We start from the raw sequence: 22234 nt of genomic DNA, 5'->3' as shown, positions 1-22234 counted from the left end.
GGGTTTGGAGCCACCAGGACAACAGTCGGACGAGGAGCAGAGCTTAACAAATTATTCAAATAATTGGGCCCATATTTGAGGAAGTGTAAAGCATGCACAGAGCAAACAGCGTCATGTAGGAAAATAAATAGCCAAATACTGTGATAAACACGGGACAAAGAGAGGGGTTTGATACGAGAGAGCGACGTAAAGCTTGTGTTAGCTCATGTTAGCTTGCTGCAGGCAGGACACAGGGAGGACGGCTCACGTAGGGATCGTACTTTCATTTTGTATGTGGGCACATTTTAAGAACACCTTCAGATAAGAGAAAGACCCTCATCCCTTAAATACTTCTCCCACAGATCAGTTTGCAGTGACCTAAAGTTATTCCTCACTTACCTTATGCATTATGAGCATCCTAATTACTCACCGTGATGAGTTTATAATTGTTTTTCACAACTTTCAGAGACTAGAGACTCACTGTGTCTCCACTGCTCCTCACTGTGTCTCCACTGCTCCTCGCTTTGGCTCCTCTTCTACTCGCTGTGTCTCCTTTGCTTCTCGCTGTGTCTCCTCTGTTCCTTGCTGTGTCCCTTCTGCTCCTTTCTCTGTCTCCTCTACTCTTTGCTGTAACTCCTCTGCTCCTTGCTCTATCTCCTCTGCCCCTCGCTGTATCTCTTCTGCTCCTCTCTCCTCTGCCCATCTCTCCCCCTGCTCCTCTCTCCTCTGCTCCTCGCTGTGTCCACTCTGCTCCTTTCTCTGTCTCTTCTGCTCCTTGCTGTGCCTCCTCTGCTCCCCTCTCCTCCTCTTCTCCTCTCTCCCCTCTGCTCCTCGCTGCGTCTCTTCTGCTCCTCGCTCTGTCTCCTCTGCTCCTTGCTCTGTATCCTCTGCTCCTCGCTGTGTCCCCTCTGCGCCTTTTTGTCTCCTCTGCGCCTTTCTCTGTCTCTTCTGCTCCTTGCTGTGCCTCCTCTGCTCCCCTCTCCTCCTCTGCTCCTCTCTCCCCTCTGCTTCTCTCTCCCCTCTGCTCCTTGCTCTGTCTCCTCTGCTCCTCGCTCTGTCTCCTCTGCTCCTTGCTCTGTATCCTCTGCTCCTCGCTGTGTCCCCTCTGCGCCTTTCTGTCTCCTCTGCGCCTTTCTCTGTCTCTTCTGCTCCTTGCTGTGCCTCCTCTGCTCCCCTCTCCTCCTCTGCTCCTCTCTCCCCTCTGCTTCTCTCTCCCCTCTGCTCCTTGCTCTGTCTCCTCTGCTCCTCGCTCTGTCTCCTCTGCTCCTTGCTCTGTATCCTCTGCTCCTCGCTGTGTCCCCTCTGCGCCTTTCTGTCTCCTCTGCACCTTTCTCTGTCTCCTCTTCACCTTTCTCTCTCTCTTCTGCTCCTTGCTGTGCCTCCTCTGCTCCCCTCTCCTCCTCTGCTCCTCTCTCCCCTCTGCTCCTCGCTGTGTCTCCTCTGCTCCTCGCTCTGTCTCCTCTGCTCCTTGCTCTGTATCCTCTGCTCCTCACTGTGTCCCCTCTGCGCCTGTCTGTCTCCTCTGCGCCTTTCTCTGTCTCTTCTGCTCCTTGCTGTGCCTCCTCTGCTCCCCTCTCTCTCCTCTGCTCCTCGCTCTGTCTCCTCTGCTCCTCGCTCTGTCTCCTCTGCTCTTCGCTCTGTCTCCTCTGCTCCTCGCTATGTCTCCTCTGAATCTGACAAACTTTGAAGTTACAGCTATTGCTTCAGCCTTATTGAAACTGCTTCACTCCTCGATGCAGCAGCAGACATTAGAGACCATCTCAACTGTACAAAAGGTAAAACACAGATGAATACTGTCATTGTGTCCTTGGGCAACACACTTAACCCACCTTGCCCCCAGTGTCTGTGTACACTGATGCGTGAAGGTGTGTGTGAGTGGTCGGTTGTTGTAAAGTGCTTTGAGTGTCTTGATTTGAAGGCATAAAAGCGTTATATAAAAATGTGACTATGACCATTTAAAAATAGCTGTTACCACTCAATGACATCACAAGGTGGAACAGAGCATTTTGAGCTTTGGGGATGCAGACAGCCTTATGTAGGATTAGTCAGACATGTGTGAAGGAAACTAAACAAAACACAGTGAGCCTTAAGCGACTTTTGGTAGTACTTACTGTACTGCAGGACTGGTATTCAGATGGTTGAAACCGGACTGGTGGGACTGGTCGGGTGAGTTTGACCCGGTGTACTTCCTGCACCAATCCCAGGTCGGGTGCTCGAGTGTGGGGCGGAGGAGCACACCAGCCGGGCCTCTCTGGTATGTGTCATCACTATGGGAAGCTATTGACATGAGCGCTGTGTGAAACTAATTTTTACTGGTCAGGTAAAGTACAATTTGAATTCATATATTTGATTAATAAGGTGATATAGTAACTTAGGTGTGATTTGATGTTAATTTATTGAAATAGCTTGATGGGGAATGTTTGTTTTTGCTTTTGGTTTTGTTTAACTGGGATAAGTAAAGACAGAGTTAAGAGTTGGGAGTTATTTTGAAGGAATCTTGGCTCTCAAATGTTTTAAACCATTTCATATAATATTAGATTATACTTATTAAAGACTTGGCAGGAGACAACATTACATGCAACTTCTGAATTGTGTGAGTCACAATATGAGAAAAAGATAAAACATTCCCATAAAAGCCATGGCGTTCTAAATGAGTCTGTTGACTTTATACATCACGCTGAGGGTCTTCTACATGTATGTCTATTGGCGGAATGTTCAGCAGTTTCCATGGTGACACAGACAAACACAGACGAAAAAGTTTTAAGACAGTCTTGAAGTCTTGAAATCTGAAGAAAAAATACTAAATGGGTTTAAACAAAACATTTTCAGGAGCCTGTGATCAATCCGAGCGTTTCATGGTCCTGTTTAGGTGATTTTCAACAAAAAGGTGAGAGTGACTAACTGAAAAACTGTTGGCTAACGCGAGCTAGTTTGTTACTGTAATGATTTGGGCCGTTAAACAAGTCTCCCACACAGACTTATTTAACTGCACGAATCATCTCACCTGCTTCAGTTCCAACCATGTCAGAGCTTTACTGTTTAAAACAATCTGACCAGAAAGAGCTGGTTAAGTCTAACTTGAGCAGCGGTGGAAGAAGTATTCAATTTTTCCACTTAAGTAAAAATACAGATACCTGAGCAAAACAAAAAAGTAATACTTTTACTTAAGTAGATTATTTCATGTGATAAAGTACTTGTTTTAAAATGTACTTAAAGAGCAATAAGTAAAAATATTTCATGAATATTTTGAGGTCTTATATCACTTCACATATAGTGATTTTGATAAAGATTTGTGCTGAATTTTGTCCACTGCATCAAATCTAGTGAAAAAAAGTGAATTGTATCCCCTTTAAAATGTACTTAGGTAAAGTACAGATACCTAAAATTTGTGCTTAAGTGTGGTACAGTACTTTTACTTCCACCACTAAATTTGAGTAACAGAGCTTCAGACAGAATAGTGCTTTGAATTAGCTTCCCACCCCCTGGAAATGTTGATGACATCAGTTGTAAAGTATCTATACAAAATTTAACATTAAAATACAAGGCCTTTTAATGGGAATATGCTTCACAAAAAATAAATAAATAAAATAAAAATAAAAAAATCATACAAAAATATACAACAAACAAATTTGTGAATATAACTGGGAACAGCAACACACAGTAATTCCTAGAACTGTGGCGTTCTGAAACCACAGCTAAAATGACATTTGGATGCCTGTAGGTGACAGCCATCACTTCATTAATGATGACAGGTGGATTACAAAGCTCTTGTCTCAGATGTGTGTACGGTCTGCATATTTATGAACATCTGATCCAATAAAAATAGTTTCTGAACTGTGTCACTGACAGGTCAGTGCAGATATCAGGGCAGTCGCTTCCATACTGAATCCAGCCAACAGTTTCCTCCTGGCTTTCCACTGCATTATAATGGACTGATATAGTTAGTGCATTTCCTCGTCATTACTTTAGATTTTGTGTATTAGTTTTGACATGTATGCTCATCTCAAATCGTAATCATTGTTTATCATTGTTTGCATATCTCAGTGTAGTTCAGACATTTTAAAACAGATCTGTTTATACTTTTGTACAATGTAGTATGTTTTTTCCCTCAGCACCACTGTTGTATTTGAGCAGTTTAGGCAAATAATTTGTTGGGAACAAACTACCCGATCCTTGGCCTTTGCCCAGTTGGCCTTTTCTTTTCAATCAGACAGTGGAATCAGCTCCAGACACTCTGAAATTGCCTGTAGATCTTAACAATTTTACCAGAAATGGGAAAAAACACATTTTTGATTATCACGTATGACAGCATTAGTCTAGTTAATTTGCACTGTTCTGTTTTCACTGTAAAAACTTGCACATAAAGAGTTTACATTTGATTACATTAGTGAGTGGATTCATAGCACGGGGGTGTTCTTTGTCATCTTTCTGGCAAAAACGGATGGGATTTTTATCCATGTCTTGCCAGTGGTCTTACATTTAAATGACTTGCCTTATAGTTAGGTTGTATTAGGCAAAATCTTTTTTTTTAAGCTTTTTACCATGTTATAATAATGTTCCCTCATCAAAAACATGCCTTAAGTAATCTAGCAATCGCCACCAGGCCCTATTCAAACCCTCTTTACTGCAGGATGATTCTGTGCAAACAAAAGCATGATACAAAACAATACACTACAACTTCACACACTGATGCGATGTGCAGTAGTTTCATTTGCGGGAAGCACACTGATTGTTTTGTGATAGTGCTCTGACGGGGGAGTGACTTAGCATGGAGAGCAAAGAGAGGGAAGACTCAGAGGGTCAAAAACAAAAGAACTATAAAACAGGTTAATGCATACATGTTTCCATCGAATATAGCATTTTCAAAACAATAAAAGGTAAGATTTTGATCTAAATATTAACACCCCCATAGAAGTAAAATACCCCGTCTTTAAAGACTCTTGCATGTCGCCTCAAAATCTTTTTACAATAAATAAAGTAACTATCTGTCATTTTGTGTTGCTTCAGTCACTAACACACCATTCTGTCATTCCAGGTTCAACCCTTTCCAAGATGGACGAAAAGAAGAAGAAGAACGTGTTGGAAAATTGGCGCATCAAGGCCAAGTTCCCAAACCTGAAAAAGCTTGGCAAGAAGAGCCCTTCAAAGCCTCCTAAGAAGCTAGCATACCGACGCAGCATCTCCGTACCCGACCTCCGCATGGTCAAGCCCCAACTGGATGATGATAACGAGCCATTCAACTTCGACATCCCCCCTGCGGCCAGTGATTCCGATTCGACCTCCAGCAACACTGCGAACGATGTTCCAATATACATGGAAGCGATACACGAAGTCCAGCTAAGATATCTCTCGGAAACTAAACTGCTAGCTTCCAATCGCATTAGCGCACCGGCAGAGGCTCTCTTCGAGGACATGAGTGAACTGCAGAATCTACCCAGAGACCGGAAAAGTAGTGTCTTGGATGAACCGATTTACGCTCAAGTTGATAAAAACAAAGCAAATCCACTGCGATCGACCTCTGAACCTATTCCCACTCCTAGAACTGTTTTTAAGAACGTACAGCAATCCAGCGATAAACTTCAATACATGGACGATGTGGAAGAAGTTGGGTCTCTTGCCGCATTTATAGCCCGTGCTCATTCCATGGGGGCACAGTCGGGGGTGAAGAAACCTGAGAAGAAACCTGCATCCGAAAAAGGTACTCCGCTCATGATTAAAAGGAAGTGTCCGAGCAGCCTGGGTTTGGACATTCCGGCGACACCAGCGGAGACGGATGGGACATCGCTGGACTCGGCCTGTGAGTCGCCCAGTGATGAGAAGTTGCCCTGGAACGCCACCGACTCAGAGGAGCAGGAGAAGGAGATGTTTGCTCCTCTAGACATGATCGAATTCTGCCTGGATGAAGAGGAGACACTGTTAGGAAGCCCCTGTGAGCGCAACACTGAGGAGATGGCAGAGGTCAGGAAAAACATTGTTTTGTTTGTCATGTTTCTATTTAACAACACTAAATGGTCCTATATTATGCAAAATTCACTTGTGAGCTTTAAGTTATTATTAGTCTATCTATATTTCCAACACTCAAAATGCTCAGTTCCACCTTGTGATGTCATGACGTGGTAGTTTTCAATTTAACAGCTCCCTTTTGTTTAGTAGAGATTGGAAATTCCAGGGCTGAGATTATCAAAATGATTCTAGTGAAGCTGTATGGAGTTTAAAAACACAGTGGAGCACTTCTTGTTTTACCACATGACTTCACAATGTGTAGTGTTTTCAGTTTGAAGGAAGAACAAGGTTTGTGTGTTAAACATGTGTGAATCAACCAAAACACAACACTGGGCATGTTTTTGACAAGGAAAATAGTGTAATAAGGGTCTTTTAACTGTATGTAGCCTGTGCTTTTACGGGGTTAAAATTGAAACAAAAACAACTGAATCTGTGTTGTCAGAGCCTGCAGGTAGAGGACATATACAAGTTTTTCTCATTCTCCGTATATGGACAGGCTTCTTACTTACCAACCTTTAAAGAGAGTGTTATGACCTGAGTGGCTGCAGGTGCTGTCTGTTATGAATCACTACTGGGATTTTGTTATTGAGAGTTATTGTGTGGCACTTTCACTTTCTTTTTGAAGACTCTTGATATGTTAAGTTGTCTGTGCTTGGAACAGTAGGGCGAGCATGGTTAAATAGCAGCATGGCTATAGTTACATGACACTAACAGACAAATGCTAATGGTGGCAATTTGATCCCACTTGTGATAAGTTATAATATTGATAATGTTTGTCCCGTCAAAAATAAAATATACTTATAAAAAAACAAACAAAAAAACCCTAACAAATTTCTCAGGATTATATAGTTTTGCTATTTAGTTGTTAAAATGTAAACACCTGTATCCATCGCCCATGCTCCTGCAAGGTAAATTTTCCATAAATATACAAAATCAGAATGCAAAATATTACACTACAACTTCACAGACCTGATGCGATGTTATTTCATTTCAGTGGGATGTATGATGATTGGTTTCTGATAGTGCTCTGAAGGGGTAGTGATTTAGCATGGTAAGCAAAGGGAGGGGGGGGCAAAAGTGAAAATGAAACTTGCTGAACATAATACAATGTTGTTTTTGGGGAATATTTCATTTTCAAAACAATATGAAAATTGCAATGGCCATTATCTTATCAGGCGCTGACCTGGGAGCATGATGCCCCAGAGTGGTCCCTGTCCTAAGGTGGGTGAGCTCAAGGAGGTGAATCCAGGAACTTGTTTGTTGCTGTAAAGCAGATCTTCTTTATATTTGTTTCGAAATCACGTGACCAACTAGGACCATAGGTCAATCAAGAGGGTTTTTTCTTCTTGTTTTCTTCTACAATATGAAAATAGATAGACATAGGTATAAAAAAATATAAAAAAAATTGTACATTCTAACAACACCCTGACCTCCACCAGACAAACACCTTCACAACACAAACAAGAGAAAACAGACACTGCAAAAATATGATTTGATAAAATCTAAGGAAATACATTTTTGCACTTTAAATAAACTGTTGATGACCTAACAGTGTCCCCATGAGGTAAACATGTACAAATCAAATATAGCTTTTACTGAAATAAATTGTAATGCCTATTTATTCTTAAGGTTCTGGTTGAGGTTCTGAGCTTTCACATGAGACATGGCCTGTCCATATAGTGACAATGAAAAAACTTGTATGTGTCTCTATCTGCAGGTGAAGGATCTGATAACACAGGTTCAGTTGTGACTGTAGGACCTATTTTAAAACTGAGTACAGGCTACACACACTTCCTTTAAAGAAATAACACTAATAATTTATTTTCAACCACATTTTTATTAAAAATATGATTCACCTCCAATCTCAAATGTAGCTAAATATTTAATTTTGAGTATATTTCAATGTTCTTGCCTTTTCTGAACCAGATAACTAATGACTTTTGTTGTATTTTTGTTGTAGGTGTCCAGTGAACAGTTTGACTTCAATGATGACAACCTACTTGAACTGCCAGAAAATTCTGTAAGTACATCTCAAAGTAATACAGCATATTTATGCAGATTTTTACTTATTAGGATGTAACAGCTACACTGTGTAACTTTTCTGGTGGAGGTTCTGCTACATGCTTGTCTCCATGGAGATGTTTTGGCTTTACCTGGAATTTTCCATAGAGAGGCATACAACTTTTCTGATGCTAGTAGTTACATGTCAGATTTGTGGAGAGGGGAGCCCTCAGGCAAAGCAATAACATTGCCATAGAGACAAGCAGGTGGCAGATCCCTCAACACAAATGTTACACAGTGTATCTTTAACAACCATGGTTTTAAAATGATATTTTGGCCCAAGGGTAGTGCTCATTTCTCTTTGTACAGTGTCTTTAGTCAGTCCTTGGGCATGTTACATTAACATAACAGTAGTAACAGTCATTATTGGTGCTGAGTCATCTCTGCTGTATAATTAAATGTAATTGTAAGGGATGGACCTCATGCCACACAGTTTCAGTGTGTCGGGAAAATTTTTAGTATATATAGTTGAGTATGTATATAGTTACAAAATACTGAAAATTATATTCAAATGTACAGTATATTGCAATATATTCTGTTATATTGTAAACTGAATACTGTATTCTAAATACCTAAAATACTTTCACTTTAAGTTGCTGTGTAAGACGCGACAGAGGAATAACACAGCATGTTTCTTGAACTGACTGAATGCATTTGTCACTGATTAAATCTAATTTGAAGCCTAAATTGCTAGCCTAAATGTAATGCATTCCTTTAATTTTAAGAAAGGAACTTTGGTCAGAACATCACCAAAGGAAAGAATAACTTTACCGGATGTACAGATACTCAAAAGTACAAAAAGGAATTTTGATACGTATTGGTGTATTTAGTTACCTCCCAACACTGCCTGAAGGGTAAAACCGTATAACACTGTGCACACATGTTTATGTTTACATTTAGCATGGACAAAATAAAGCTTTTGGTGAGTTACATCTGTTGAAAAGGCATAATTAAAAACACACAGCAGAGAATATAAAAGAAATGAATCATGTGGCTAAAATTTGATCAAAGTTGTGTTGTTCTCATGGACCCAATCTTGTGTCTTGTCTCATCTCAGTTGCTGACTTTCAGGTGACATCACAACATTTTATAGGCCAATAATATTGATTTGTGTTGTAATATAGGGAGTTCTTTAGGGTCAAGCATACATTGTATATAGAAGTGGACAGAGGGAGTGTAACGTCACCCATAGCGTTTGGTTGCTGCCAAATGAAGCCAATCAAGGCTAGTCGTTATAGTGACTAATCTACAACCAAGTTCTAATATCTGTAATGCTGCGTGCGCAACCAAGGAGCCAAACAGGGGCAATATTGTTGAAGGCTCCTCCTTAGCAACGAGACACGATTGCAGTCAATCAAATGTGTTGCTAACGCTAGTAGGAGCTGACCTCTGGGAAAGAACCTGACTGGTCTGTTATTAATGTTTATATCTTGATTTACAGACAGACAGAAAGAAGTAGTTCAATAAAAGTTACAGAGGTGCAACCATTTTTCAACAGAAGTCAACTGAAACCACTTTTTGTTTGGAACACGATGGCTAGGGGGTTAACTGTCCATCTAAGTCGCTAATAGAAATGATCAAGTCCAACGTTTGTGCATTTATCTTTTAACTCATAGGAAAATAAAATGTTATCAAATGGGAAATCTGACTCTTGGCCACAGCTGGGAGTATGACATCATTACATTGAAGAATCTGAATACCACCAATTGATACTTTGCAGTGACATCAGGCTGGGGGTGTTCTACATGTATTGCTATGGTGGAAACATTTTAAGATTTAAACACCCGAGTGTGCATGGTCCTCTTTAGGTGTTTGATTTTGAAGAAAAAGGTGAGGGTGACTGACTGAAAAACTGCTGACCATAGATTGTGACTGTAATGTTATTTTGAGCAGGACTTTTTTAATCGGACAGATCATCTCAGCAGTTGTAATTCCAGCTAAGTTTTTATTTATTTATTTATATATTTATTTGTAAGTTATAGTATATATTTAAGTAAGTTCTTTATGGTCAAATTGTGTTAAAGTAAAGGTCAGAATAAAGTCAGACAGAGCAGTGCCTACAGTTAGCTTCAGACCCCATGGAATGTTGTTGACATCATCTGCAAAGTATCAATTCTCATCCGATCCCTAAATATATATATTTTACTCCCAGGTGTCTACAGAGCCCCAAACCCCTGCTCCCTTCCAGAGGTACCTCCTGAACATCAACCTCAAACATGGCCGCAACCTGGTGATCCGAGACAAGCGCTCCGGTAAGCTTCTTCAACTACTCATTTGACTAAAACACACTTAAGATCTTTATATTAATGATTTTGCAAAAAAAAACAACAACATGTTTTTCAACTTTTCTTCACAAATTGCTTCTTGATTGGTGTAAAGCTATCACTTATATTTACTCCATGTATTATTCCACCAAATTAAATCAAAATTATAGAATCATTCCATCAGAATTCCTGGGCCCGTCCACATGAAACAAGAACTGGCACAAAGTGTAACGTCTTCTCTGTCAGTATAAATACACAAAAGTGAAATTATCTTTTCTATATATGTTCAGAATGTGGTGCCATTATTGAACTCCAAAGATGCGATGTTTGTCAATTTAAAGGGATTTAGACCATGAGGCTATGTTGGTTATTTTCCAAAAACTTCCACAGAGGAAGAGGTTATGACATCATCAAATCCTAGAATGTGAATGCGACATATTGCTGATACTGCTAATATTGTTAAAATGTTGATTTTTATTGTAATATTGGCTATAGTAAGTTCTTGGGCCTGGTCAGTACTAGAAACGATCAGGTTAAACATGTTTATTCATGTGCATTTACCTTTTTGTATATTTCATGACAGTACAATGTAATAAATGACATCAATACGTTCATAATATTTGACACGCTACGCAAATATGCTTCTAATACGCACACAGACACACACAGACACAGGCCTCCTCTTGAAAGCGAGTTAAGAATGTGTTGACCGTGAATTGAGTACGAGTAGCACATGAGAAGAATGTGGTTGGACCAGTCTGACGGAGTAGGAGGAGTCAGTGATTTCTAAAACAGACACAGACGTATAACACTTCTGACGTCTTTACTACATCATGTTTACCAACTTTTCAGACCGTCAAACCTCGACAGTTTGGGCTGGACTTGCCTTGTTCAGAAGTGTCACGTGATGTTGCTGTGATGTGATTTAAAAAGATTTTGACTGCAGACAGTGCTGTCGTCCTACTGCTTCAACTAGGAACACAGCGCCATCTGCAGTCCGACTTCTTTAGAACTGTATCCCAGGTGTGAGAAAGTTAGTACGCCCCCTCATCGCGATTCACGGTCTGACAGGCACTTTTCCGGATCTCGATGTCCTTCCTGATCCGACGATGGTACTTGTTGCTCTCTGTGTCTATCACTTTTGCGTTGTCCCGATCCAGGAGATGGTTTTCACTCTTGCAGGAGACTTCATTTATTCTTGGTGGGTTTGGCGCTTAGTAGCTCGGGGTCGGAGTTTAATTCAGCTGGCCAGACACATCACAGCAACATCACATAACACTTCTGTGAAAGGCGGCTGAGTGCAGACGAAACTGTCAAGGTGTGAAACAGATAGAGGTCTGAACATATGAATCTAAAGTATAAGCAGTGCAGAAGACCTAATGAACCTAATCAGACAGTAATAATAATAATAATAATACAGTGTGTGCATCGGTTTTATATAGCGCTTTTCACAGTTACTCAAAGACGATTCACACCAAACAAGGACTGGACAAACAAAACTAGTAGTGAGGATTTGTGAAGGGTATTAAGACATTTTTGAGCTGTTTTTTTCAAGGTATTAAAGTCTAAAGTAGCTTAAAAAGTCCTATATTATGTAAAACGGACTCTTGTGAGCTTTAAGCCATGATACCGCAACAAAAACATACCTGGATTTGTGTTTTGTTTCATTCACACATGTTTGAGTAACCATTTATTTTTAGTCCATCTACATCTCCAAAGCTCAAAATGCTCTGTTCCACCTTGTGATGTCATGCAGTGGTAGTTTTCAAATTAACAGCTACTTTTTACCTTTTAGTTTAGCAGCAATTGAACCATTGTTTTGGTGTTCTCTATGGAACATTTCGACAAAGCAATAACATTTCCACAGTATGGCTTTGAATGTATCTATGTCCATGGAGAGAAGCAGGCCGAGTTACAGGCTAGATCTGTGGTGAAGCGACCCCGGGCACAGTAAGAATGCAGGTTTTAAAGATATTTTTGAGTAACAGTAGTAGCAATATCATCTCCATGAAGACAAGAAGGTGGCAAACCCTACATCAGAAATGTTACACAATGAACCTTTAATTTTCAGTATATATGTAGACAACTTTTTTTTCTTTTTTTTATCTTAGCAACAAAACAAAATCAGTCATATATCTCTTAAATTATAACGTCCCTGTCGAGGTGTATTTTTTTTTTTTTTTTTAGAAGGCATCACACATCTGAGGTGATTGTAACATTTTTCACATACTTGGGAAATGTTTTCAGAAATAATAGTCGGCCATATTTCACAGCATTACAATTATTTATCTCCATGGAGACAAGCAGGGGGTGCCAGAAGGACAAATCACAGGTCAGATCTAAGGAGAGGTCACCCCGCTTACAGCAACCTTACAGTTTCTAGTTAATAAAACACCTACAGCATGATACCAGTTTAATGCCAGACTGTGGAACATTTAAAAAACCTTTATAGATATAGATTTATTTTGAAATATCATAATATGCAAATGTTTTCTTTGTGAGATAAGAACAACGCAAATACGATAGACCGTTAAACCAGTTACTCAGGTGTAACTTGCATTTTCACCCTTATTTGAGTATTTGGTTCACTTCTTCATACATCTTCTAATCTCTATATTCTCTAGTAATAGTATTTTGAAGTAACACACAAATTTGAGAACTTTTTGGGTTATTGTCCCTGTGTGCTGCTTTCAACTGGACAGAGAGAAGGGAGTGGGGAGTGCACTGTGGGAAAGCCTGCCCCCATGTGTACAACTCAGGAATTACAATCAAATGATCTTAATACTGTGGAAAATGTGCTCGTTTTTGGCTATACTTCATTGTTTCCTTAGGCTAGTCAATATTGTGTTTTGTTTCATTCACTCAAACAGAAAACACTCTTTTCCACCTTGTGATGTCATGTTAACAAAACAAAAAGGCAAAAACTGCTTGTAAACTACCACTGTATGACATCACAGCGTGGAACAGAGCATTTTGAGCTTTGGAGGTGTAGACAGACTAATAAATAATGATAATAATAATGATAATGATAATAATGCTAATAATAATAATGATGATACACATTTCTGAAGCTCCTTTAATTCATAATGCTTAACAGTTTTAAAAGACCCTTACAATAAAACAGTAAAATCAAGATAAAACCATGTACATAAAATAGGGGCCTCTGAGTGCGTTCCACAGCTTTGGGACATATTTGGCAGAATCACACATTTTATTTCCTCTTCTTTCTGAGACTTGTCGAAGGCCGTCTGAGGAGAACGGCATTGTTCTTCTGCTGATGTAGTGTACAAGAGAGCTGGAGATGTAGTCCGGGCCTTGGTCATTTACTGCTTTCTAAATTAATACACGAACTATTACAAAGAGTAAACTGCAAGCCCCTAATGATTTTTAAAATACGGTAGTACTTTTGTGTTTTTGCAAATTAACTCTTCATTTGGTTATTCCTCCCTTTTCCCGTGTTCTTGTCAATATTATGACTTATTATTATTTGAGTGCATCACTGGTATAGTTATTGATAACCTTAGAGCTCAAAACATTGTAAAAAACACACTTATGTTTTACTGTCAAAAAATGAAATGTACACCCAAAATTAGAAACACATTTTTAATACATTAAAAATTTCAGTTGATTCAAAGCAAACAAGTAAGTTTTTAGGCTATTTACATTAATAATCTTTTTTTATTATTTTATTTTATTTTATTTTTATTTTTTTTACATTTAATTGAACTAATGCAAAGTGACATAATGCATTTATTGAGGGTCAACATTTTCAGTGTACATTACATTATTACTTACCATTTACCAGTGTTTCTCAAACTCCGGTGCCCGTACCCATAGTGTATGCAGAATGATTACAACAAGGAGGCGCTATTCCATTATTAAGTCTAGTACAGAAAAAATATGATGTAGTTGTAAATACACTTACACCAAACAGCCTTCACAACACAGATAACCTACCGTGATGCTAGCAGCTATTGTTTTTAGCCTCATTTAAACCGCTTCACTCAACAATTTTTGTTTTACAATTGCCTTATGCTAGTTATAGTTTTCTGATTACAAAACGCAACCATTTCTAAAGACAAGCAGGTCATATACCACCATATGACATGGTTTCTTACATAATTAACACATCATAAACTTATTTGATAATTAATCGCGATGAAAGAATTAGATCAGTGAATGTGTGAGGGCATCTTGGGTAACTATGATGAGAATGAATGCTGCAGTGATTAAAATGGCTCAGTGCAATTAACTCAAGGACACAGCAGCACACCATCTTTCACATGTTACACCCGGCTGTGCAATACTGCCCCACTGTCCACCGCTCCTGTGTGGGGTGGGGGCAAAAAATTATCATCTGAAATTTTATCTTTTTTTAAATTATGCCGATGATCATTCAGACAATAGTATATGGCAATACAAAAGTGAAAAAATACCGGTAGATGTTGTAACTGAGGTGCAACTAAACTTAAATGGACTGTAAAATTAACCCCAAAAGTGCTAGAATATCATATGTTTCAAAGATTACCCTGTAAGTACGTCTGTCTTTTTAAAAAATTATTATTTCTTGACTACATATTCTAGTTTTGCATATCTCAAAAAACAAACAAACAAACAAAACAAATACATAAATAAAATAATGCAATAACCATTACACCTATATCACTGGTATTGATGTTTGGATTTACTTAATTGCTTAAAAAGTAAATTAATTAAATTACTTAAAAAAATAAATAAATAAAATACAGTTTTAACTAAAATGACAAATAAATCACATAAAATATAGACAGGAATAAGGGAAAAAATAAATTATTATTATTACTATTAACAATAATACAAGTATTCATAACAATACACACTATTAACCACAGGGTTCAAAGTGTTTTAAAATGTAACTACAAAAAAAATGTATTCCGTTATTTTTGTCATCATATAATATAGAAATATTGTTAGTTCAAGTGTAACTTTAAAAATATGATGAGCAAACTTTTAGTGGTCACACAATGGGACAATTCCAGTGTTGCAGCGCAAAGAACAAGTATAAGGAGAATAGAAAATAAATTCAAAATAGAGTCAAATTTAACCAGTTGTGAACACTGAAATTGGAAAATATACATACGAAATTGACATAAAAAACTATATTGCCTAGTACTTTCTCTTCCGGAGGCCCACAGACCACCCCTGACACACGGACCCTCCCCTGTCTCACATGGCACTGAGATGACGCAGCCTCTCTCGCCTCTGCTCCCTCCTCTGTTTGCCCAACAATCAACCCGGTGCCAGGGACCCACCAGTGGCATCACACATTCTGAAAGACCCTCCCTGCCTCCCCACACAACCGCCCCCACCACCGGCCCCACCCCTACCTCCCACATCCCTTTTGTTCTCCCCCTATTTTCCCCCCATTAATTCCCACCGTCACCGTCCCCAGTCACGCCGGAGCTTTTTCTCCTCCTGTCAAGTTGCCTGGAGCTTTGGCTGTCAGGCGCTGGCAGGGGCTGGCAGGGGCTGGCAGGGTGGGGCTTGCCGTGGGTCACGCGGCCGGTGCGAGATGTTCATTTGGAGTGGGGAGCTGACAGGCCTGACAGCACCATCCCCACAGGGCTTTTGTCATGTGATTCAGGCATCCCCGCGGGCGCTCCCCAAGGCTCCCCTTTATCCCCCCTCTTCTTTATCTTCTTCGAGCCAATCTGCATGCAATCCCTGAAACAAAGACGTCCCTGAAACATACCCGCACGCACCGTCCCACCAGCAGACTTTTTAACAGGCGTGGGGAGGAGATTAACACCGGTTGCTTCAGGATTTGGGCTCCCAGCGAGTGTTTCCATTTCGCTGACAAAGAAGTGGCTACATGGCAGTGTTTCGGCACTGTGTGTGGGTGCGCCTCCTCCTCCCTGTGTCCTCCATCAGTCTCTCACCACAACGCCGGGGGGAGGAGGTAGGGGGGGCATGTGTGACTGTGTACAGTTGATTTTGGCGAAGGATTCCACGCGTAGTCGACATGTTTTTGTAATGATTTGAGAGTTAAATGGCAACACGTTTAAGGCTGTAATGTCACACAGTTAGCACTTAGTCGCAACATTTTGCCTGCACTGCAAAAAGAGGATTTCTTACAGTAGAGGTAACAGTGGCTTAGGTAGTAGAGCAGTTGTCTTTGAAGCAGAAGGTTGGTAGATGGATCCCTGTTCTGACCAGAGCATACTCCTTTTGGGCACTATTCAATTATATGATGTATGGTGGTCGTCAGTGGTGGTTATTCAGCCCCAGAGCACATGCGGCTACAGAACATAGTTCTTTCATGATTTTTCTGAGGGGTTTCAACAAATTTTTATTAAGAGATCAAATCTGTGGCTTATAAACACAACTAATTCCATATCTTAGAATAGATTAAAAAATCCAGCCCTATAACTACATTGCTCAGAAGTACAGTATACAATTCATGATTAGTTTTTGAAGTCCTCATATTATAACTAATGTATGTTGATCATATTTTGATGTCGTGTTATTGTCTTAGGTACAAGTGATCCTTATGTGAAGTTCAAACTTGAAGGAAAGCAGTTCTACAAAAGTAAAGTGGTTTACAAGAACCTGAACCCACGCTGGAACGAGTCCTTTTCACACCCTCTGAGGGACAGGGAGCACCAGGTGGAGGTCCGGGTAGGTACTCTGAGACAGGGAGCACCAGGTAGAGGTCCGGGTAGGTACTCTGAGACAGGGAGCACCAGGTAGAGGTCCGGATAGGTACTCTGAAAGACATGGAGTGCCTGATAAAGGTCCAGGTAGGTACGCTAAAGTACAGGGAGCAACTGATAGAGGTCTGGGTAGTTACTCTGAAGGACAGCGAGCACATGGTGGTCCGGCAGGTACTCTGAAGGGCAGGGAGCTCCTAATAGAGGCTGGGTAGGTACTCTGAAGAACAGGGAGCACCTGGTAGAGGTGTGAGGTAGGTACTCTGAAGGACAGGGAGTGCCTGGTGGAGCTCCAGGTCGACAATCCCTCAACTATCGAAGCAATATGTACATTACGACAATAAACAAACAAAAAATAATTTGAACACAGCAAAATATAAAATCTACATGGATAAATTAACTTATTAATAAGAAATATGTAAATAATGCATATTTACGTTTTAGAATAGAATTAAATGCAGCAAGAATTCTAAAAAGTGACCACTGGATCTTATGCTCATAAACTGCATTCACACTGTTTTATGTGGCACAACTTGAGTTAGCTTTATTCTAACACACACCTGCCAACAAACCAACTAGAAATTTGAATAAAATTTCCTCCCAAGTGCCATTAGCTCTACACTTTAATAATTTCATTTTTGAATTCTTTATCCAGGTGTATGACAAAAACCGCACTACGGACGACTTCATGGGCTCTTGTTCTATTGACTTGAAAAACCTGGAATTATACAGGTTGGCGGCGCACTATCTACTGTTATTTCCTATTATTACAAATCAAACTAGTTTCATTTGCATATTTGGGCTCCTCTCTTGTCAGAAACTACGAGATCGAGCTACCTCTGGACGATCCCAAAAGCAAAGAAGACGATATGGGCGTGATCATCGTAGACGTGTGTTTAATGTTCCGAGACGCCACCATCAAAAGGAGTCCGGTAAGTGGCCCTTTAAGACACACGTGTAATTTTGATTTTATACTTTCACGCTGGATTTTGTGATGATTTATTTTTGTCATTTCTGCTTTTTAACAGCGCTGGCCACAAAAGAAGAACAAGGTAATCATTTTCTGTTAATAATAGTTGTCTTAAACCAGTGCTTTTTGCGCATTAGTCTCGCAAGTTTCGCTTTTTAAAATTTAATATTGGGTTTTCATTTGTGTCCAAAGTTAGAGTGAAAACTTAGTGACACAATGAAAATAATGTAAATATTGTAGTGGCATAAAAGTTGATGCTAATGCTAAAACGGAATAATCCCACAGATTTAAAAGGGTAATAATCATAATTAAACACAGTGGTGGAATGTAACAAAGTAAGGTTAGGTATTTGTACTTTACTTAAATACATTTTACAGTGAGAACAGTTTACTTTTACTTCACTACATTTGAGAGAAGGTATCTGTACTTTCTACTCCAAAAAGTAAATATTTTTTATTATTATTTGAGACCTGCTGACAAGTCTGAGGGGTTTATTTTTAGCATATTTGTAACAAAAATATACAAATAAAAACAGTATTTTTTTTCATGTTATGTTATATTTTTTTGCTCCTCTATCTGTTCTTTTACTTAAGTAACAAAATGGAGTACTTCTTCCACCACTGATTAAACAGACAAGAACATGGTTGGTGGCTGTTAATTTTACCAAAAAAACACACATAAAGATGAAAAATAATAATTAAAGGGCCTGATTTGTATTTCGTTTATTCAAGATAAATGCTCTTGCCTATGTGTCATATGGTAAAAGCTGCTACATACAAACAAATGAGACTGTTAAATATAATCTATTCAATTTACATAGCACATTCTCAGGTTTAAATTCCTATGGAAGCTACAAGGGTCACCGTTTTTCTCCAATCAGGCACATTATTGCTAAGAATCATGGGAAACCAAGTGCCTGACCCAATCCCAGACAGTAGTTTCTATGTCATGATGCAAAATCACAGCAGCAGACAGGACTAAGTGGGCGGGGCTTTAAGTAACTGACTCATGTTACTGTTACTGTTACATGTTACTGACTCATGGTTCAAAATGAGGTATAGCCAGACCTTCTTTTTTTTTTTTTCATGCATGAGCTCTTAGTTCATGAGTTGGACAACTAGAAAACAGAATATGTTTTGATTTTCGTAGTTTAAACTTGTTTAGATTTGATGAAGTTAGGAATGGATTTCTACTTTGCTTCAGATTTGCAGTGGAATAAGATAATACTATTGATATGTACCTTATTTTATAGTTTTGTGTATTTCCAAAGATGCACTATGTAACTTTACTGATTGGGGTTTTGGTGTTCGGCCATACGTCTCCATGGAGATGTTATCGCTTTTGCCTTTGGGTATTAAACCTATCAATCTTGCATTTATTCCATTATAGATGCTTGTATTGTAGATCTAACCTATACATTGACCTGGAGGAAACACCTTGTCACTGAGATTTTAGTTTAAAGCAATACTCTGGAATATTTTCTCAAACTTCTCTTGACTAGAAAAGCTAATTCACCTTTAACATCTTTCCGTAGTTTGACTGTTTTGCTTAAAAAAGAAAAAAAAAATCTATTTAAACTTTTCAAACTACTCAAAGACGAACAGCTTTCATGTACGTGGCAGTTTTCACTCTTGGCACTAAGGGGCAGTGTCTGACTGTCTAATAACACAACAAAGGCTGGGCTGTGCTGTCCTTTTGTACGGTCCCTCCTCCTTTTGTCAGCACACACAACATAATCCACATCCCATACACTCCGGTCTATCATTTACTGCACCAGATATTACGCTCTGATCAAAGACAAAATCATAAACAAATCAGTTGTCATGGGAACACTGCTGTTATAGCTATAGACATTTTAAAATGCTGTGTCATTAGAATGAAATGAAGTGTCAGTCATAATCTCCTATTAAACTAGCTGTACCTGATTTTTACTGTCTTCAAAATGTGAAAAACAGAACTAGTTTGCTTTAAACAAACCGTTTGCCATGGTAAAAGTTATTCCTCACTTACCTTATGCATTCCCAGCATTCTAATTATTCACTTTCTGATTCTCGAACAATAAAATGTTTTATAAGTAGATGCAGACAGTACACAGAGGGCTTATTTTGACCTCATGAGCTGCTTATACAATATATCTTTACTAGGGCAAATCAAATTTTGTATACATGGAAAAATGGGTAGAGGGCCTTTAAAGTGGAACTAAACACCATCAAGTTTTGTTTTTCCTGCTACTGAACTGTGTATATGGTGTTGTAATAGCATTGTCTACTGTTCCTAGTCATTTTTTGGGGGCAATTTTAACCTCTTTGAACCTGGCATCCTCATATGTGGACAACACATTTTAGATTGTATAGGCCACCATACAAATTCTTAGAAGAAGAACATCATACAAGAACAGCAACAATGCAAAAATGTTCAATTTAGAATCTTTTTAAGAGTTTAGAATGTTCAGAATATTTTTTTTGTAAAGGCACATGTGTTCCTGCTCCTGTCAGCAGCACTTCACATGAGACACATTGTTGCAAGAGGCACAATTGTTGTTTCTCATTTTGTTTTTACATTCAGGACAAATGTTCCTGTGTTCAGGCACTTAAATAGTTTTTGCAAATCATTATTCAAATGTTTTATCAAAATGATTAAAACGTCCACATATGAGGACAATTGTTTTACATCACTTTCCTCAGAAACTACATAATGTAAAAAGATAGTAATTTGTTTTTACACTCATCAGGTTTCAATCAGCCCAAATAACAAAGAGAAATGAATAAAGCATGTCATGCAAGAGCTCGGGTCTTAGAAGGTTAAAGCAAACTATCGGTATATTTTAAGCTTTTTGCCCAAACGCGCCTAAATCTAAGTGTATGCTGCCTTCATTGGACTCAGGAATTTTAAGTACTATGTGACATTACACAGGACTGCCCTAATTACAACCAGTGATCGACTTGTGGACCGATCACACTGTTCCTAATACACCCAGACCCCGCCTCTCCTCCTTCCCCCCTCACTCTCCCCTTTAGTCCTCCAGGTACTGTCCAGTTCAGCAGCTCTATTTGAAATGTGGTTGTGGGAGGAGTGTAGGTGTTTAGTCCCACTTTAAAAACACATCACTTATGTCTGAGTGGTTTTCATTTACCAAACTCCCCTTGAGTTTTCATATTTTGGGACTTTCCAAGGCTAATCGCAATTTCCCTGTGTGATTAGCATGCTAGTGGTTAGCTTTAACATGACGACTCCGCTCTGGCCTCTGCGAAGTTCCAAAGAGCCCTCATAAACTCATTGTTGTGAATAATTAGGATACTCAGAGTGCATAAGATAAGCGAAGAATAACCCCTGTAAACCACTTAAAATGAACTAATTCTGTTTTGTCACGTATTAAGGCAGTAAAAATTAGGTACAGTGCCTTTAAAGGGTCTATAACACATCACTCTTTGGTTTTGTTAGGGGTAAACAAACTTGTATTTCATTGCGTTCTTTTGGATATACTGGCAGCGTAATGAGATTCAGAGTGAAATCGGCGGTTAGCTGTTCGGGATGGGCAGGCGTGGGTTTAGCTTTCACGCCTATGGACCCTCTGCAGCTGTCATGGCTCTGTCGGATCGCGGCGTCTCAAATGAGCTGACAAAAGCACCAAAAACGCGAGCGGTTTTTAATACGCACATTCTAGGTTATCCTCTGCAGATGGTTAAAGCTACTACACAGGGAGTTCGCCATGTTCTGTTGTAGTGTTGTGTTGACAATGCAACCCAGCTATTTTCTGACTTTTTTTTTTTTTTTTTAACAACACTTTTTTTCCCTTTCTGGGAGTTTAACAGCTCTCCCCCTCTCCCACTTCTCTTTAGTTCCAGAAGATAATTTTCTACACTCACAAAAATGACATGTTGACCATATTTAAATGCCATTATTTAAAGGTCCTACGAGTCCTTGTATATTATGTGAAATTGACTTGTGAGCTTTTAGCAATGGCATAACAGTAAAAGAAAAACTCTAGCTAAAAAAAACCCCCAAAACATGAAGATTGATATGCTTAATGCCACTGTGGAATATTCCAGACAAAACAGTTACTTTGTAAGACAAGAATTTGGTGGGACCTCCATCTGAAAAGTTAAATAGTGCTGATCTATTTACAGTGATTTGCTTTGGATAAGCATATAATAATCAAATGGAAGGAGGTGACATATCATATTTAAAGTGGAACTAAACACCTAAACTCATGTACAGTGCGCACATCATGTAAGAGAAGCAGAGTTCATGTTTCCATTAAGTTCCAT

The 22234-nt window shown here is 39.2% G+C and overlaps 1 protein-coding gene across 1 annotated transcript in view; it reads left to right on the top strand.

Moving 5' to 3' along the window:
- The first annotated feature begins 2194 nt into the window (after positions 1-2194).
- The window catches only part of mctp2a (multiple C2 domains, transmembrane 2a), an 83029-nt gene continuing 62989 nt past the window's right edge, over positions 2195-22234 (top strand). Inside the window, exons 1-8 of the mRNA XM_055222323.1 lie at positions 2195-2299; positions 5015-5937; positions 7943-8002; positions 10196-10295; positions 16822-16964; positions 17652-17728; positions 17814-17928; positions 18025-18048. Of these exons, the coding sequence (XP_055078298.1) occupies positions 5032-5937; positions 7943-8002; positions 10196-10295; positions 16822-16964; positions 17652-17728; positions 17814-17928; positions 18025-18048 (1425 nt within the window). The 5' untranslated portion in view covers positions 2195-2299; positions 5015-5031. The remainder of the gene's footprint in view (positions 2300-5014; positions 5938-7942; positions 8003-10195; positions 10296-16821; positions 16965-17651; positions 17729-17813; positions 17929-18024; positions 18049-22234) is intronic.

The sequence above is a fragment of the Periophthalmus magnuspinnatus genome, chromosome 6 (assembly GCF_009829125.3).
Source record: "Periophthalmus magnuspinnatus isolate fPerMag1 chromosome 6, fPerMag1.2.pri, whole genome shotgun sequence".
Classification (NCBI taxonomy): domain Eukaryota; kingdom Metazoa; phylum Chordata; class Actinopteri; order Gobiiformes; family Gobiidae; genus Periophthalmus; species Periophthalmus magnuspinnatus.
Note: the sequence above shows the minus strand (reverse complement) of the source record. Positions and strands in the feature narration are given on the sequence as shown.